The sequence below is a fragment of the Neopsephotus bourkii genome, unplaced genomic scaffold (genome assembly GCF_033783945.1).
Source record: "Neopsephotus bourkii isolate Nb327-2 ecotype Australia unplaced genomic scaffold, CSIRO-AGI_Nbou_v1 NB_989, whole genome shotgun sequence".
NCBI lineage: Eukaryota > Metazoa > Chordata > Aves > Psittaciformes > Psittacidae > Neopsephotus > Neopsephotus bourkii.
Window position 1 is genome coordinate 992,456 of NW_026901481.1, and position 18,049 is coordinate 1,010,504.

Genomic DNA, 18,049 nt, shown 5'->3' on the forward strand with positions numbered 1-18,049 from the left:
CGGTGCACCCCGGGTTTGGCCGCTGTGGGTCCAGGCAGAGCCAGAGGCCTCAAGTCCCCCCCTGTGTCCATGCTCCGTGCTCCCGGTGTTTGGCTGCTCCATGCCCGGCTCTGGCTGCTTCGGGTTCGTACAGCACCAGCACAGCATCGCTCAACCACGTACTGGAGCCTCCCAGGGTCGGAGCATCCCAGTGCTGGCACATCCCAGTACTAGAGCATCCCAGTGGCCAGAGCATCCTGGTACCAGAACATCCCAGTACTACAGCATCCGAGTGGCCAGAGCATCCTGGTACCAGAACATCCCAGTACTAGAGCATCCCAGTGGCCAGAGCATCCTGGTACTAGAACATCCCAGTACTAGAGCATCCCAGTGGCCAGAGCATCCCGGTACCAGAACATCCCAGTACTACAGCATCCCAGTGGCCAGAGCATCCTGGTACCAGAACATCCCAGTACTAGAGCATCCCAGTGGCCAGAGCATCCTGGTACCAGAACATCCCAGTACTACAGCATCCAAGTGGCCAGAGCATCCTGGTACCAGAACATCCCAGTACTAGAGCATCCGAGTGGCCAGAGCATCCTGGTACCAGAACATCCCAGTACTAGAGCATCCCAGTGGCCAGAGCATCCCAGTGCCAGAGCATCCCAGTGTTAGAGCATTTTGGTACAGGAGCATCCCAGTTTCGACACATCACAGCACCAAAGCATCCCAGTGCCAGCACATCCTGGTACCAGAGCATCCCAGTTTTGACGCATCATGGTACAAGGGCATCCCACTGCCAGCGCATTCCCATACCAGAGCATCCCAGTGCCAGAGCATCCCAGTACTGGAGCATCCCAGTGCCGGAGCATCCCTGTACCGGAGTATCCCAGTACCAGAGCATCCCAGTGCCGGAGCATCCCAGTACTGGAGCATCCCGGTGCCAGAGCATCCCGGTGCTGGAGCATCCCAGTACTGGAGCATCCCAGTACTGGAGCATCCCAGTACCAGAACATCCCAGTGCCGGAGCATCCCGGATTCCCCTGCTCCACGTCTGTGCAGCATCCAGCACCCCGCAGCCGTGGCCGTGCCCATGGATGAGTTTGGGGGGGGGGGGGTGGAACTGAGGCAGGTTTGGGGGTGTTGAGGGGTGAAGCAGGGTGGCAGTGAGTGTGTGTGTGTGTGTGTGTGTGAGTGTGTGCTGGGGGGTCCCGTTGCACCCTAGCATGGCCCCCCCAGACCCTGGGAGGGTGCTGGGGCCGAGACCCCCCAACCACAGCGTGTGCCCCCCCCATCAGGATCCCCCCTCTCCAGCCTGGAGCTGGTTTTGGTCCTGTTTGGTGAGAGAAAAGCTCCAAGCAGGGCCCCCCGGGGGGGGGGGGCAGGGCCCTGTGGAGAGTGGGGGGGTCCTGGGGTGAAGGGGAGAGAGGGTGGGTGCCCCCCCAGGGCAGGTTGGACCTGGGTGCTGGTGGGTGCTGGCACCCAGGGCCCACCCAGCCCTGCCTGGACTGGGGGGTCCGGATCGGTCCTGGAGGGGGGGTCCATCCTTCCTGAGCGTGTGGGGGTCTGTGTCCCCCCCCCAGCAGGACTGAGCCCCCTGCGGGCACCACTTTGTTGGGGGGGGGGGAGATGGGGGCTGCTCTGCAATAGGGAGGCACCCAAAGGTGCTGCTCCAGAGCCTCCGGACCTGGGGTGGGGGGGGAGAAATGGGGGTATTAGAAGGGCTGGGGTGGGCAGGGGGTGCCCCGGGGGGGGGGGGGGTCCTCACCAGGCTCAGTACGGCCGGTTGGCATCTTTGGGCCTCTTGAGCTGCACCTTGAGGCGCTTCATCCCGATCTGGAAGCCGTTCATGGCCTGGATGGCGGCCTGGGCGCTCGCCGGGTTGTCAAAGCTCACAAAGCCTGCGGGGATCGGGGATGGGGACAGCGATGGGGACATCAGGGATGGGGCCGAGAGGGGGGTCCCCAGCCCTGGGTCCATCCCCAGTGTCCCCATCCCGGTGTCCCCATCTCGGTGTCACCATCCAGCATCCCTGCCCTGGTCTTCCAATCCCAGCATCCCTATCCCTGGTGTTCCCATCCCCAAGTGGTCCAGTCCCCATATCCCCATCCCAGTGTCCCCATCCTGGTCTCCCCATCCCAAAATCCCCATCCCTGGTGTTCTCATCCCCCAGTGTCTCAATCCTTGTGTCCCCATCCCCGTGTCCTCATCCTCAGTGTCCTCATCCCAATGCTCCTATCCCATGTGTTTGCATCATCACATCCTGATCCCCATGTCCCTGTCCCCCGTTCCTATGCTTATGTCCCATCCCAAAGGCCCTACCACTGGTGTCCCCATTCCTGGTGTCCCCTTCCCAGTGTCCCCATCCCAGAATCCCTGTCCCAGTGTCCCCATCCTGGTCTCCCCATCCCAAAATCCCCATCCCTGCTGTTCCCATCCCCAAGTATCTCAATCCCTGTGTCCCCATCCCTGTGTCCCCATCCCCAGTGTCCTCACCCCAGTGCTCCTACCCCATGTGTTATCATCATCATATTCCTATGTCCCCAACTCCATGTCCCCGTCCCAGTGTCCCCATCCCCAGTGTCCTCACCCCAATGCTCCTACCCCATGTGTTCCCATCATCATATCCTTATGTCCCCAACCCCATGTCCCCATCCCGGTGTCCCCATCCCGGTGTCCCCATCCCTGTGTCCCCATCCCTGTGTCCCCATCCTCAGTGTCCTCACCCCAGTGCTCCTACCCCATGTGTTCCCATCATCATATCTCTATGTCCCCAACCCCATGTCCCCATTCTGGTGTCCCCATCCCCGTGTTCCCATCCCTGTGTCCCCATCATGGTGCCCCAGTCCTGGTGTCCCCATCCCGGTGTTCCCATTGCAGTGTCCCCATCCCGGTGTCCCCATCCCCATGTCCCCATCCCTATGTCCCCATCGTGGTGCCCCAGTCCTGGTGTCCCCATCCCTGTGTCCCCATCCCCATGTCCCCACCCCTGTGTCCCCATTGCAGTGTCCCCATCGTGGTGCCCCAGTCCTGGTGTCCCCATCCCAGTGTCCCATTCCCATGTCCCCAACCCCATGTTCCTATCCCTGTGTCCCCACCCCGATGTCCCGGTCCTGGTGTCCCGGTCCTGGTGTCCCCATCCTGGTGTCCCCATCCCAGTGTCCCCATCACGGTGCCCTGGTCCTGGTGTCCCCATCCCCATGTCCCCATCCCAGTGTCCCCACCGCGGTGCCCCGGTCCCTGTGTCCCCATCCCCGTGTCCCCACTGCGGTGCCCCAGTCCCGGTGTCCCCACCCCCATGTCCCCACCCCCATGTCCCCATCGTGGTGCCCCAGTCCTGGTGTCCCCATCGCAGTGGCCCGGTCCCGGTGTCCCCATCCCTGTGTCCCCATCCCAGTGTCCCCATCGTGGTGCCCCGGTCCCTGTGTTCCCATCCCCATGTCCCCATCCCTGTGTCCCCATTGCAGTGCCCCGGTCCCGGTGTCCCCATCCCTATGTCCCCATCCCAGTGTCCCCACCGCAGTGCCCCGGTCCCTGTGTCCCCACCGAAGCACTTGCTCTGGTTGGTGGCGCGGTCCACGAAGACCTTGGCGGAGATGACGTTGCCGAAGGGCAGGAACATCTGCAGGATCTCGGTGTCGGCGAACTCCTGGGGCAGGTGGTAGATGAAGATGTTACAGCCCTCGGGGCCTGCGGAGGGAGCGGCGTCACGGGGGGCACGGGGGGGCTGCGGACCCCCCTGAGCCCAGCACCCGAGGGGGGTCCCTGGGGAGGGGGTTTTGGGGTGCGGGGGGGGGGGGGTCAAGGCTGCTCTCACCTTCTCGCTGCTGCTGCTGCTGCGGGGGGGGCGGGGGAGCGAGCAGGGGCCCCGGGGGGGCGAAGGCCGGGCTCACCAGCCCATAGGCTGCTGGGTAGGCGGCTGGGGGGGGGGGGTAGGACTGGTCAGTGCTGACAGTGACCCCCAGTGCTCCCCATTACCCACAGTGCCCCCCAGTGCCCTCCCAGTGCCCTCCCAGTATAACCCAGTACCCTTCCAGTGCCATTCAGTGCCCTCCCACTGCCCCCCCCACTGCCCCCAGTACCCTCCCAGTGCCCCCCAGTGCCCTCCCAGTGCCCTCCCAGTATAACCCAGTGCCCCCCAGTTCCATTCAGTGCCCTCCCAGTGCCTCCCAACGCTACTCAGTGCCCCTCCAGTGCCCTCCCCGCGCCCCCCCCGTTGCCATTCAGTGCCATTCAGTGCCCCCCAGTGCCCTCCCAGGGCCATTCAGTGCCCCCCAATATCCCCCAGTACCCACAGTGCCACACAATGATCTCCCTAGTACCCACCAGTGGTTCCCATTGCTGCCCAGTACCCACCAGTGCCATTCAGTGCCCTCCCAATGCCCCACAGTCCCCCCCAATGCCATGAAATGCCCCCATTGCCCCTCAGTCCCCCCAGTGCCATGCAATGCCCCCCCCCAGTCCCCCAATGCCCCCCATTGCCCCATTGCCCCTCAGCCCCCCAGTGCCATGCAATGCCCCCATTGCCCCATTGCCCCCCAGTCCCCGCAATGCCCCCCATTGCCCCACTGCCCCTCAGTCCCCCCAATGCCATGCAATGCCCCCATTGCCCCTCAGCCCCCCAGTGCCATGCAATGCCCCCATTGCTCCCCAGTTCCCCCAATGCCCCCCATTGCCCCATTGCCCCTCAGTCCCCCCAATGCCATGCAATGCCCCCATTGCCCCTAAGCCCCCCAGTGTCATGCAATGCCCCCATCGCCCCATTGCCCCCCAGTCCCCTCAATGCCCCCCATTGCCCCATTGCCCCTAAGCCCCCCAGTGTCATGCAATGCCCCCATCGCCCCATTGCCCCCCAGTCCCCCCACTGCCCCCCATTGCCCCCCCTGCCCCCGTTGCCCCACAGACCTGTGTAGTGCCCCATGCCGGCGTACGCCTGCTGCAGGGGGTCTCCGGGGGCCGCGGGGCTCTGGGCTGGGGGCAGAGGCGCCGTTAGGGGGGGGTCGGGAGGGGAGGAGGGGGTGGGGGGGGGCTGCGGGCACCTGGGAAGGGGGGGACCCCCCCGGCGAACACGGCCTCGGGCGCCGGGGGCCCCGCGGGCTGCGCCGGTACCGGGCTGTAGCCGTTGACGCTGAGCGGGGCCGCGATGGCGGGGACCGGGGTGGCGGCCATGGCCGGGGGCGTGCTGGTACCTGCGGGCACAGCGCGGCCTGACCCCAGCATCCTGCAGCGTGCCCCAGACCCGGGGCTGCTGTGCCCAGGGCCCCCATCCCCAGTACCAGCATCCCCGGTGCTGCTGTGCCCTGGTCCCCGTGCCCCCATCCCCGGTGCTGCTGTGCCCTGCTCCCAGGGCCCCCATCCCCGGTACCACCATCCCCAGTGCTGCTGTGCCCTGGTCCCAGTGCCCCCATCCCCAGTGCCATGATCCCCAGTGCTGCTATGTCCTGTACCCAGTGCCCCCATCCCCGGTACCACTATCCCCAGTGCTGCTGTGCCCTGGTCCCAGGGCCCCCATCCCCGGTACCACCATCCCCAGTGCCCCCATCCCCAGTGCCACCATCCCAGTACCACCATCCCCAGTGCCCCCAGCCCCGGTGCTGCTGTGCCCTGTTCCCATTACCACCATCCCCGGTGCTGCTGTGCCCTGTTCCCAGTGCCCCCATCCCTGGTACCACCATCCCCAGTGCTGCTGTGCCCTGTACCCAGTGCCTCCATCCCCAGTGTCCCCACCCCCGGTGCCACCGTGCCCTGTCCCCAGTGCCCCCATGCCCAGCGCCCCCCATCCCCAGTTCCCCCATCCCTGCCCCATTGCCCTCATCCCCATCCCTGGTGCCACTCTTACGTCCCCATCTCCAAATGCCACCCCACCACATTCCCCACCCCCAGACATCACCAGGGGAGCCCCACGTCCCCATCCCTGGTGTCCCCCGTTCCTGGGACCCCCATGTCCTCATCCCCATCCCTCCCATGCCCAGTGGCACCTACCTGAGGAGGGGGGCAGGGGGGTGGCGATGAGCCCGTTGGGGTTGACTGTGCCCATGTGCTGCATCTGGACGGCCATGGTGGCCATGGGGCTGAGGTAGGCCGAGTGGGCAGCCACCAGGGCCGCCTGCTGCTGCATCAGCTGTGGGGACAGCGCCTGGATTCGGGTACCAGCCACCAGGGACCCCCTGGAGCGGTGACCCCCAACCCCAGCATGGGACAGCCCAAAGGGTCCGGTGCCCCATGGGCAGACATCACCCAACAACCCCATCCAGGGCTGTGGCGTCCATCACCTCCCAGTATCCATCACTCAACAACTCGATCCTCAACCATGGGGACCATCACCTCCCAGTACCCAAAAGCCCCATCCAGGACCATGGGGTCCATCACCTCCCAGTATCCATCACTCCAACACCCATCACCCAACGACCCCATCCAGGACCACAGGGTCCATCACCTCCCAGTATCCATCACTCCAACACCCATCACCCAACGACCCTATCCTGGACCACGGGGTCCATCACCTCCTAGTACCCATCACTCCAACACCCATCACCCAAAGATCCCATCCTGGACCACGGGGTCCATCACCTCCCAGTATCCATCACCCCAACACCCATCACCCAATGATCCCATCCAGGACCACGGGGTCCATCACCTCCCAGTATCCATCACCCCGACACCCATCACCCAGTGCCCATATCCATGATCAGGTGCTTTATCACCTCCCAGTGCCCATCACCAGACACCCACCCCCCCAGTGGTCTCACCCTGGACCCCTGTGTGTCCAACACCCCCCCTGACCCCATGCCCACCCTACCGCCTGCGTGTAGGCGCTGTAGGCCCCGAACTGGAGGGCGATGGGGCTGAACATGCCCAGCTGGCTGGCGACCTGCTGCATCCGCCGCAGGCCCCGCTCCTTCTCCGTGTCGGCAAACTTCACCACCAGGCTGGAGGAGGCTCCCTGCGAGGGGGTGCGGGGTCACGGGGTGCAGCGGGGACCGGGATGGCAGCGGGGTGAAGAGGGGGATGGAGATGGGGGGGGATAATGATGGGGATGATGGTGAGGGGTGAAGGGGATGGTGGTGGGGATGATAACGGTGACAAGGATGATGATGGTGGTGAAGGGGACAGTGATGGTGAAGGGGATGGTGGTGAAGGGAATGATGGTGTTGAGGGTGATGATGGTGGGGAGGGTAATGATGGGGATGATGGTGGTGGTGATGCTGGGAACGATGGTGGGACGATGATGGTGAAGGGGATGGTGGTGTGGGCAGCGGTGGAGCTGCTGCTGGGGGTGCTGAGTGTTGGGTGCTGGCTATTGGGTGTTGGGTGCTGGGTATTGGGTGCTGAGGTGCTGAGTGCTGGGTGCTGGGTATTGGGGTGCTGGGTATTGGATACTGGTGCTGGGTGTTGGGTTCTGGATGTTGGGTGCTGGTGCTGGATGTTGGGTGCTGGGTGTTGGGTGTTGGGTGCTGGGTGTTGGGTGCTGATGCTGGATGTTGGGTGCTGATGCTGGGTGTTGGGTGCTGGGTGTTGGGTGCTGATGCTGGATGTTGGGTGCTGATGCTGGGTGTTGGGTGCTGGATGTTGGGTGCTGATGCTGGATGTTGGGTGCTGATGCTGGGTGTTGGGTGCTGGGTGTTGGGTGCTGGGTGCTGGGTGCTGGGTGTTGGGTGCTGGGTGTTGGGTGCTGGGTGTTGGGTGCTGGTTGTTGGGTGCTGGTGCTGGGTGTTGGGTGCTGCATATTGGGTGCTGGTACTGGTGCTGGTACTGGATGCTGGGTGTTGGGTGCTGGTGCTGGGTGTTGGGTGTTGGGTGCTGGTGCTGGATGCTGGGTGTTGTGTGCTGGTGCTGGGTGCCCAGTTCCCGTCTCACCGGCAGGGTGCGGCTCCCGTGCAGGGCGGCGATGGCGGCCTGAGCCTCCGCATGGCTCTGGAACTTGACGAAGGCGCAGCCTTGGGGGGGGGGGATGGGGATCAGCACCCCCAAAGAACACCCCCCCCCCCCCATGGGGACCAGGGCATCACCGCCCTAAGCCCCCATCACCCCATGGCCTCCCTTGACCCCTCTCCAGCCCCCCCTGGATCCCCTCCTCCACACCCCCCAGAGCCCCCTGAGCCCCCCCCAGCCCTGGGGTGCCCCCCACCTTTGCTGGTGCCGTCGGGCCCGCGCAGCACCGTGCACTCGTCGATGGTGCCGAAGGGCTCGAACATCTTGCGCACGTCCTCGTCCGCCTGCTGCTTGCTCAGCATCCCCACGAAGAGCTTGCGGTCCTCTGCGGGGACGGGGGGGTGGCACGGGGGCACCCCCAAACACACACCCCGCGACGGGCCCCCCCCCCCGCCCAGAGGACACGGGGATGGGCTGGGACCCAGAGATGGGGATGTGGGGACACCGGGATGGGCTGGGATGCCAAGGAATGGGGGTGCCACCCCAAGGCCATGGATGGGGACACCCCTCTGGGGACAGACAGACCCTGGGATGGGGACACCCCTGTGGGGATAGGGATGAATGGGAGCGGGGGGGGTGTCCGGGGGGAGGTCCTGGGGGTTGGGAGGGGCCATGGGGGGTGCGGGGTTGGGGGGGGCGGTACCTCCTCGGCTCTCACTGTCCGCTGGCTTCACCTGGATGGGCCGGTTCATCTGGGGGGGGGCAGAGTTAGGATAAGGGGACCCCGCCCCCGGAACCCGGAACCCCCCGTGGGGTCCCTGGGGTTCGGCCGGACACCCCCACAAGGCGAGAGGTGCACGGAGCCACCCCCCCGCACCCCAAAGATGCTCCCGTCGCTATGGCAACCCCGGCCTTGCATCCCGTTGCCCAGCAACAGCTGCCGCGGCGACCGCCATGGGGGGGGCCTGAGGGGCCCAAATTATGCGTTAATGAGCACCCGACTCCCCCCCCCCCAATTAGGGGGGGGGACGAACCCACCCCCCGCCCCCCCCCCAGCCCCGTAACCCCAGGAGACCGGGGGGGTGGGGGGGGCGCAGATGCCCGGTAACCATGGCAACGGCAGAATATGCTCCATGGCAACCGCCCACTCATCCCCAATTTACCCATCCCCGTTGCCCGGCAACGCCGCTGACATCATCAGCGCTCGCTATAAACAATGACGGGGATGGGGGGGGGTCGAAAGGGGGGGAATGGAGATTGGGGGGGGAGGGGAGGGACCCCCCCCCCCGACCTGCCGTGACCCCGCCCCTCCCCCCCCTCCCGGGATTTGGGGGTGGGGAGCGGGATGCAGGGGGGGGATATAGGGTGAAGATACAGGGGGACTATGGGGAGAAGGAATAAGGGGTGGAATATGGGGGGGTCGATTTCAGCCCCGCTGACCCCAGGTGGCCCCATTCCCCCTCTGAAAGCGAAGGTGGCTCCAGCCCCCCCCCTCCGGTGCAGATGGTGCTGGAAATGCCCCCCCGGAGCTGGGGGGGGGCATTAATCCCCCCCTAATCCCCCCTGGGCTGGGATCAGCCCCGAGCGGGCTGTGGGGGCCGCGCACACACACACGGGGGGGGGGGGGGCAGCAGGCACCCAACACCCAAATTACCCCGGGGATCCCCCCAGCATCACCCCCCCACCCCGCGGCCTGGGGGTGCGGGGGGGGTCGTACTCGCACCCCCAGCCCCATGCGGTGCTGGGGGGGGGGAAAGTGTTGGGGCCGCCCCTAATCCCCCATCGTGTGTGTGTTCCCCCCCCCCCCCAGCAAATCCCCCCCCGGGATTTACAGCTCCCAAATCCCCGGATTATCCCAGCGAAGCCAAATCCCCCCCCCGGGGCTGGCGGGGCTTGGACCCCCCCCCCTTGCTCCATGCATAGGAAGCCCCACACTGCCCCCATAGCGGGGACCCGCCCCTCCAATGAGGCCTCTGCCACCCATTGGTTGGGAGGGGGGGAGCTGGCTTTTGGGGACCCCCCCCCCCTCCCAGCACCCAGCTGCAGTGGAGGGTGGGGGGCACCCAGTCACCCAGGGTATCCCCCCCCTCCCCAGCTTTGTTATCTCAATTGGCCTGGTGCCCCCTTAGTGCCAGGCCTTGGTTAGTGCCCACCCCTGTTTGTAACCCCCCCCCCGGCTGATGTTTGGGGGTACCCCCCCTCCAAAGGCGGGGTCCCAGGGGCTCCCCAGGGTGGGTGATAGGAGCCCTATGGAGAGGGGGGTTGTGTCACAGGGTAGGGGGGTCCCGCTATCCCACGGGTATTCCCGGTGTCCTGGGGGGGTCCCCGCGCCCCCACTCACCCCCGGGAGGGTTTTCTGCTCGTGCAGAGCACTCTGCGCCTTCAGGGCCGACTCTCGGGCACAGTAGGTCAGGAAAGCGCATCCTGGGGGGGGGGGGTAATAGGGGCGATGGAGGTGGTGCGGGACCCCCAGATTCCCCCCAAAAGCACCCACAACTCCCCCCCCCACCATAGCATCCACAATGCCCATTTTGAGGCCAGGCACCCCAAAACCCCGTTTCCGCTGCCTGGGTGCCCATCACCCGGCCTCAGGCCTGCGCTGGTCTCAGCCTCCCCACGCTTGTTGTAGGTGCTGGGGTTGGGTGGAGAGCACAGAGCCCCCAGCACCCCATGGCTGTGGCACCATCACTGCCACAGAACCCCCCCCACCATCACCCAGCACCCACACAACACCCCCAGAGCACCCACGCAACACCCGGCCGCAACCCCTCCACCCAACACCCGCACGGCTTCTGCTGCCACAACAGCCCCAGCACCCCCAGCCACGCGAATGCCACGTACACCCTGATCCACCCAACAGCCCCACACACACCCTGACACCCAGCTCAGGTGTACCCCAGGCCTGCGGCTGTACATGGGGCTGTACCCTGGGCCTGCGGCTGTAGGATGAGCTGAGGGTGATGCTCAGGGCCTCCTGAGCGCGTATGTGGGGCTGTGCTGGGTACCGGGGGCTGGATGTGGGGCTGTAATTGGGCTGTTCCCAGTGCTGGGGCTGTTCCTGGTACTGGAGGCTCGATGGGGAGCTGTTCCTGGTGCTGGGGGTTGTTCCCGGCTGTATGTGGGGCTGTAGGTTGAGCCATATGTGGGGCTGCGCCTGGGGCTCTCTATGGGGCTGTCCCTAACGGCGGGGGCTGTTGCCGGCATGGGGAGCCATTCCCGAGGCTGTGCCCGGTACCCGGAGCCGTTCTCGGTACCGAGGGCCGCACACGAGGCTGTTCCCAGTACCGGGAGCTGTTCCTGGTGCCATTCCCAAGGCCTGCGCCCAGCTCTCCATCACCCAGGGCCACGCCGGTGTTCCCCGTTCCCAGTCCCGGTTCCCGGTACCTTTGTGCATCCCGGTGTACTTGTCCTTGATGACGGTCAGCTCGTAGATCTTGCCGAACTGCTCGAAGATCGGTTTCAGGTCCTTCTCCTCCAGGTGCCGCGGGATCTGCCCCACGAAGAGTTTGATGGCGTCGGGCTCCTTCATGGGGGCCGCCGGGGGGGGGCCGGGCCCCGGGGCGCTCGCTGCGGCTCCCGGGATCGCTCCCGCCGGTGCCCGGTCGCGGCGCACACAAAGGGACGAGGCGGCCCCGGGGCTCGGCTCGGCGCCGGGGACGGGGCGCGGCGGGGCGGGGGCAGCGCTGCCCGGGGGGCGGGTCCCGACGGGTCCCGGCGGAGCCTCCCGGGCGGCGGCACCGAGCCCGGGACCGGGGAAGGGGGGGAACAGCGCCCGCCCCGCCGGCACCACCGGGGGATGCTCGGTACCGGCGAGGGGGGCGGTCAGCGCCCGGCACGGCCCATGGCGGCCCCGGCGGGTCCCGGCCCCGCTCCCGCCGCTTTTCTTCCCCGGTCGGAGCCTCCCCGGAGCGGCACCGGGAGCCGTTACCGGGAAAACGGAACCGGCCACGGGGCGCTGCGGATCGGGCACCGGGAATGGGCACCGGCAACGGACCCCAGCGACCGGGACCCGCTGCTGGGCACCGGGAACGCGCACCGGGAACGGGCACCGGCACCGCCTCGCCCCGGGGCTCGGCTGGGGTGGAGGTTGGGGAGGGGGGGCTGTGTGCGGGGGGGGGGTTGTGCGTGCGCGGTGCTGCGCGTGCGTGCTCGTGCCCGCCGTGCGCGCACACGCACGGGAGTGTTCACACGGGGAGGCGTGGCCTCGCGTGGCCCCGCCCACGGCGCTGTCCTGGGTGCTGAGCGCAAACCGTCGCCGCCCCCCCCGTCCTCCCGTTGCCATAGCGACGGGCCGCTCCGCCAAGATGGCGCCGCCGCCGTTACCGCCGCCGCCGCGGCCTCCCCAGGTACCGGCGGGGGCTGAGGGGGAGCGGAGGGGTTCCGGGGGTCCCGTCCGGGGAACCCCACTCCTGACCGCCTCCCCCCCGCAGCCCTCGCTCCGCCTGAGCGCCGAGCGGTACCTTCGGGCACACCCGGCTGTGGCGCTGCTGCTGAGGGGCTTCCTCAGGTGAGACACGGCCTCCCCCCCCCCCGCACCCCCCCATCAACTGCACCAGAACACCGGGATCAGTGTGGAAAATCCCAATCGTTACCCGATAAAACCGCTTTCCACGTGGGAAACAACACCAAAACGGACCCTTTTCCCCCCAAAACCCACTGTGACACCCCCCCACACTTCCCCTGCAGGGAGGTGCTGCTCCAGCGGCCGGATGATGTCCTGGGGTTTGCTGCAGGTGAGGGGGAGCCCTCATGGGCTGGGGGGGACCCCACAGTGTGGAAAGCACCGAGGGGGTCCCACAGGGGTGGGATGGTCCCCATGGGGCAAAGGGGGTGCCCCACAATAGTGGGGAGCAGCAGAAGGGGTCCCCATGGGATAAAGGAGCAGTGGGGGGGGGGGGCTGTACCCCCGCTCACCCCCTGCCCCCCAACCCCTCAGCGTATTTCACACACCCGGAGCTGCCGAAACGGATCCAGGAGGAGCTGGGGAGGGCCCGGGGAGCAGCGCCCTGAGCCCCCCCCTCCCCCGGACCTGGGCTCAGAGCTGCTCCTCCCTGCGTGCCGCCAGCCGCGCCTGGTGCTGCGCCAGCCAGTGCTTGTAGCGCTTGGTCTTGGGCCGCAGGAACTGCACCACCGACATGGGCACCCGCACCGTGTCCAGCCCGTTCACCTGCGGCACCGCAACGGCACGGGGGTCACGGCACGGGCACCATCCCAAAACCACACTGGGGGCTGGTTGGTGGGAAGGAGGAGGGGAACACAGGGGATGAGCAGGACTGAAGTGGGATGGAAGCCAGGAATTGGAACCAGGTTGTCCTCGCCCTTCCCTTTCCCACACATAGAAGTGAAGTCCCTGGACCCTGGCACCAGGCAGTGATGACCTGGATTTGGAGTCATTGGGGTAATTCAGAGCGGTCTCTGCAACCGGGGGGGGGCCAGGAAGGATGGAGGGCAAATGGCATCATTCAGAGGGCACGTGGGGTGTGGGGATTGGGGTGTTTTCTCTGGTTTTGGGGTGTTCTCTCTGGTTTTGGGGTGTTTTTAATACAGTCATTCTCTTCCTCACACCTGAGGCTCCGGGTTCCTTGGATTCAGGTGGGAGAGCTGGCATGGGGAGGGGCCCAAAAGGGGGACAAGGCTGTGGGGCTGAACTGGGAACAGGATGGGGAGGACGCAGAGGGGACCAGCTCACCGTCACATCGCACCAGTACTCGCCCCACCGGGTGATGGGCTCCTCCGGCAGCTTCAGCGCGTGGGGCGGGACGAAAACCCGCAGCTGAGGAGGGAGAGGAGACCCTGAGGAGCAGCCGGAGCATGGGGGAACCCTTCCCGGCCTCACCCCGGGGGCTGCCAGCACGGAGCCGGCTCCAGGCAGCGGTGCCGAGAGGCACTCACGTTTTTGAGGAAGTGCCGAGCCACGATCTCGTTGTTGAGCTCCCACTTGACGTTGTTCTTCATGCCCACCTCGAGGCGGCAGCTCTTGAGGAACCTGATGGTCTGCAGAGCAGGGGGAAGGGGTCGGGGGGCAGGAAGAAGGGGTCAGGGGGCAGGAGGAAGGGGTCGGGGGGCAGGAGGAAGGGGTCGGGGGGCAGGAGGAAGGGGTCGGGGGGCAGGAGGAAGGGGTCGGGGGGCAGGAGGAAGGGGTCGGGGGGCAGGAGGAAGGGGTCGGGGGCAGGAGGAAGGGGTCGGGGGGCAGGAGGAAGGGGTCGGGGGGAAAAGGGTGGGGGCAGGAGGAAGGGGTCGGGGGGCAGGAAGGTGGGGGGCAGGAAGAAGGGGTCGGGGGGCAGGAGGAAGGGGTCGGGGGGCAGGAAGAAGGGGTTGGGGGGCAGGAAGAAGGGTTGGGGGCAGGAAGAAGGGGTTGGGGGCAGGAAGAAGGGGTTAGGGGTAGGAAGAAGGGGTTGGGGGCAGGAAGAAGGGGTTGGGGGCAGGAAGAAGGGGTCGGGGGGCAGGAGGAAGGGGTCGGGGAGCAGGGACAGGGCTCTGAGCAGTCAGTGCCGCCGCACTCACCCTCTCCCCGCTCTGGGTTTGTTGCACTTCCACCTTCCCTTCCTGGTGCAGCTGCGAGGGGAAAGGGAGGACTGAGGATGCCACCGGCACGGACCTGGCTCTCCCGGCACCGCGAAGCCTCCCGCCAGGCCCCGGTGCCACCGAACCTTCTCCTCCTCAAACATCTTCCTGTTCTCCGGCGACGCGTACACGGCCAGTCCCTGCGGCAGCAGCTTGTTCCGACCCAAGTGCTTCTTCACGCTGACCAGGTCCCCCCGCCTGCCCAGGCCTGCGGGACAGGGGGTGGGATGGGGTGGGACGGAGCGGGGCAGCCCCAACGGGCCACAATATCCCCCTGCATCCCCCCCAACCCCTCGGGTCCACGTAAACGTAGTTTACAATAAAAAACCCGAGTCAAAACGCCCCCAAACGCCCATTTTCGGGGCTCTGTAACCCCAAACCACGGCGCACCCTAGCAGGGACGAACCCCGCCGCCACCGCACGGTGGGAAAGGGACCTCAAGGAGAACGGGATCAACGGGGTGGTCGGGCCGTACCCTCCACAGCGCGGGTGAGAATGAGCTCCAGCTCGCCCTTGGGCAGGTGCTTGGTGTCCTCCACCAGCCGGTACACGCGGTGCCGCCGCAGGTTCGCGCGGGGCGGCCGCCCCTCCTTGCTCAACGGGACCTGCCACCAGCGCTCCACCACCACCGTGCCCTGTGCGGGGCGGGCCGTGAGCACCGCGGCTGCGGGGCCGGCTCCCCCCTCCTACCCCCCGCTCCCGGTGCCGCACTCACCCGGCCGTGGCTCAGGCTCAGGGCCCGGCTCGCCGCCCGCACCAAGAACCCGCAGGCTCCCGCCGCTCCCGGGACCAACATGGCTGCGCCCGTCCCGCTCCCAGAGCAGCGAAGGACCCCCGCGGCGGTTGCGCGCCTGCGCAGAGGTCGCCGCTGCTGCTCAAGGACCCCACTGGGGGTGCCCGGAGAGCGCCTGATCCCATTGCGCACCCCCCAAACCACCACCTCCTCCGGTACCGGTTGAACCCCTTGCAGTGCCCAGAGGAGGCGGCCGGGTGCTGCAGAACATTCCGGTTTATTGAACGAGTGGTGCTGCTCCCCCCCCGCGCCAACAACCGGGCCACGGGGAAGTGTCCCACGGGGACCAGGGAGAACGCGACCGGTAACGGCTGTGCCAGCACAGCGGCACCGGGAGCTCTCAGCGTCACGCTGCCATCCCCTGCGCAGGGCACGGGGGGACGGGAGCAGGTTTGGGCTCCTCGGGCTCCGCAGCTCCGCTGGCGCTCACCGGTGGCACCGGGGCTTGCTGCTGTTCCTCCTCCTCCTCTCCATGGCAGAGCTGGGGCATGGCATGGCCCAACCGCACCAGCTCGGTGCCTACATCCAGGCTCTGCACCGAGAGAAGCGCTGGCTCAGGGCGGGCGGAGGGGCCCGGCCGGAGCGGGACAGGGCCTGGGGCTCACCACACCGCCGTGCATGGCAAAGAGCTGGACGCGGGGCCGCGGGCACGGCGCTGTTGGACCGTAGCTGACGATGCGGGCGAGCAGCGGCTCCCACATGGCACAGTGCGAGAGCTCTGCGAAGGCGTCGAGTGCCGCCGGCTCCCAATCGGCACCTGTGGGCAGGCGAGGCCCTGCGGCTCAGCACCAGGACACACCGGACCCCCCTGTACCCTGTTCCCCACTCACCAGCAGGCACAACACCAGCCAGGCCGCACTCCACAGCCTGGAATGGCAGGCTCAGGAAGTCGCTCCTGGCAGGAGGGAAATGCTGCGTGAGGGTGGCATGTGGTACCCACAGCACCAGAGCCAGCACCGGCACATAGCACTCACCGCAGGGCACACAGTGCCTGGCGAGGGGCCTCGCCGCTGTCCCCGAAGTCCGCGTAGTGCAGGCCCAGGTTGCCGTTGTCCTGCAGGCCCACCACACGCGCGCGGTACCAGTTGCCATCAGCGGCAAAAGGAGCGGCCACGATGTCACCGGGCTGCACATCGGAGAGCACTGCCTGCGGGGACACAGGGACGGTGGCAGGACACAGGGGCAGCAATGGGAGGTGTGGGGAGAACAACACGTGGGGCTCACCGTGGTGCTGTGGTGCTGGTAGTACAGGCGCATCTTGGCCATCAGCTTGTCCAGCTGCAGACTGCGCTGCCCCACCAGCTGCATCCAGAACCGGTCGGGGCTTTCGGCGGCTGAGACGTAAACCTCGAGGTGTTCGTCGGCATCGAAGGCAAAATCAGGGCTGGGAACTGCGGAAGGGGCGCAGGGAGCACCCTGGGAGTGGCCCTGACCCCAGGACACGGGGGCAAACCCCATTGGAATGCCTCGTGCTTCTCTTACCCTCAAATTTGGGCATGGGGACACTGGGCTCCTCCAGCTCCTCGCTCTCAGCCTCCTGCTCCACCACCTCCTCAGAGGGCATCAAGCTGAGCAAATCTTCACCCCAGGGCAAGCCCTCCTGCTCCTCCCTGTGCTCTGGTGCCCCATTGGGCAGCGGCTCCAGCTCCCGGCGGCTGCCCAGCAGTGCCTTGCGCTGGCACCGCGCCACCGCCGCCTGCGCCAGCTCCATCCGGAGCGCATTGTCTTCCATCAGCTTCTCCAGGATGAGTTTCTTATGGGCAAAGAGGAGACGTTGGAGGTTCAGGGAGGGTGGAGTTCGGTGCTGCCTGACCCCTCCCTGCTCCTGCTCACCTTAGCGGCCTCCACCTCCTTCCGCGTCCCCGAGAGCTGGATGCCCCTCATGGGGCAGAGGCTGGTGTCGGCCTCCCGCTCACAAAGCACCCGTGCCCCCGAGCTGCGGCAGATGCCCCGCACCGTCTCCCCTCCACAACCTGCAGGCCACAGAGCCCCAGGGACGCTGAAGCAGATGGGGCTCAACACAGGAGCCAGTGCTCCTGACGGCACTGAGAGCACCGCAGAACAGGGCCTGGCACGCAGGGGGCCGCAGTACCAATAATCCTGCCGACGGCTCTCCGCGGCACGTAGAGCCGCTCTGCCACCGGCGTGCTCTCCGCCACGATCTGGTGCACGGCGGCTTTCATCCGGCACACTTGGACCGGCGAGCCTGAGATGCGCAGCGCCGCCTCCTCGCCCTCCTCCTCTTCCTCCACTTCGATGCGAGCTCCCGTCTCCTGCCGCAGCTGCGGGGTGTCCCCCCCCCCAACCCCGGCTGCTGTTCACTGGGGCTCGCAGTGAGCTGGGCCTGCCCCGGCTGCCCCCAGCACCACGCACCTTCCGGATGGTGGCTCCCTTCCGGCCGATGATGGCCTTGAGGGCGGCGCTGGGCACCCGCATCTCCATTTCCAGCTCCTCGTCCCCTACGAAGGTCTCATGCTCCTCTGCGGGCACCAACAGCACAAGGGAAGGTGAAGCAGCTCCCCCACAGCGGCTCTGACCCCGCTCCCTCCAATGCTGCAGCACCCACCTCGGCTCTCCCGGTACCGGCGGTACAGGATGTAGAGCACGGTGGTGCCGGCCGGGAGCCCCAGCAGCACGGCGACCTTCTGCAGCGGATGCAGGCTGCTCCAGTAGCCCCGCACCGCCGCCATCCCCCTGCGGGGGCAGAGGCTCTGCTAGGCCGCAGCCGGGGCAGCTGCTGCGGCTCCTGGGGCGGGCCTCAGGGCACCTGCGGAGCGGGATAGAGCCGATGCGGCCGCCTCTTCTGCTCCGGTCCCGGTCCCGGTCCCGGTCCCGGTCCCG

General features: G+C 67.0%; 4 protein-coding genes across 5 annotated transcripts; 1 reads left to right on the top strand and 3 right to left on the bottom strand.

Annotated features, from left to right (window-relative positions):
* Positions 1–1,073: 1,073 nt before the first annotated feature.
* Positions 1,074–11,513, bottom strand: CELF3 (CUGBP Elav-like family member 3). Of its 2 annotated transcripts, none has more exons than XM_061359542.1 (13): positions 11,236–11,513; positions 10,193–10,275; positions 8,555–8,603; positions 8,108–8,236; positions 7,837–7,916; positions 6,779–6,922; positions 5,962–6,100; positions 5,019–5,186; positions 4,885–4,950; positions 3,797–3,898; positions 3,526–3,669; positions 1,748–1,880; positions 1,074–1,666 (listed from the first exon to the last, which is right to left on the bottom strand). In XM_061359542.1, exons 1-12 carry the CDS (start codon positions 11,378–11,380, stop codon positions 1,753–1,755), a joined length of 1,377 nt encoding a protein of 458 aa, XP_061215526.1. In that variant the 5' UTR covers positions 11,381–11,513; the 3' UTR covers positions 1,074–1,666; positions 1,748–1,752. The 2 variants fall into 2 exon arrangements, with proteins under 2 accessions (XP_061215526.1, XP_061215524.1); XM_061359540.1 differs by having other exon boundaries at positions 5,019–5,168; positions 11,236–11,508.
* A 555-nt stretch (positions 11,514–12,068) lies between these two features.
* Positions 12,069–12,951, top strand: RIIAD1 (regulatory subunit of type II PKA R-subunit domain containing 1). Its single transcript, XM_061359547.1, has 4 exons — positions 12,069–12,197; positions 12,282–12,358; positions 12,538–12,584; positions 12,788–12,951. Exons 1-4 carry the CDS (start codon positions 12,156–12,158, stop codon positions 12,859–12,861), a joined length of 240 nt encoding a protein of 79 aa, XP_061215531.1. The 5' UTR covers positions 12,069–12,155; the 3' UTR covers positions 12,862–12,951.
* Positions 12,785–15,234, bottom strand: MRPL9 (mitochondrial ribosomal protein L9). The gene is made up of 7 exons (XM_061359545.1): positions 15,131–15,234; positions 14,891–15,050; positions 14,502–14,623; positions 14,356–14,406; positions 13,744–13,845; positions 13,541–13,624; positions 12,785–13,018 (listed from the first exon to the last, which is right to left on the bottom strand). Exons 1-7 carry the CDS (start codon positions 15,209–15,211, stop codon positions 12,887–12,889), a joined length of 732 nt encoding a protein of 243 aa, XP_061215529.1. The 5' UTR covers positions 15,212–15,234; the 3' UTR covers positions 12,785–12,886.
* A 254-nt stretch (positions 15,235–15,488) lies between these two features.
* TDRKH (tudor and KH domain containing) lies at positions 15,489–17,918 on the bottom strand. Its single transcript, XM_061359664.1, has 10 exons — positions 17,775–17,918; positions 17,582–17,688; positions 17,301–17,490; positions 17,042–17,181; positions 16,691–16,961; positions 16,433–16,599; positions 16,183–16,355; positions 16,039–16,103; positions 15,814–15,965; positions 15,489–15,740 (listed from the first exon to the last, which is right to left on the bottom strand). The coding sequence occupies exons 1-10, from the start codon at positions 17,896–17,898 to the stop codon at positions 15,555–15,557; spliced, it is 1,575 nt and encodes a 524-aa protein (XP_061215648.1). The 5' UTR covers positions 17,899–17,918; the 3' UTR covers positions 15,489–15,554.
* Positions 17,919–18,049: the final 131 nt, after the last annotated feature.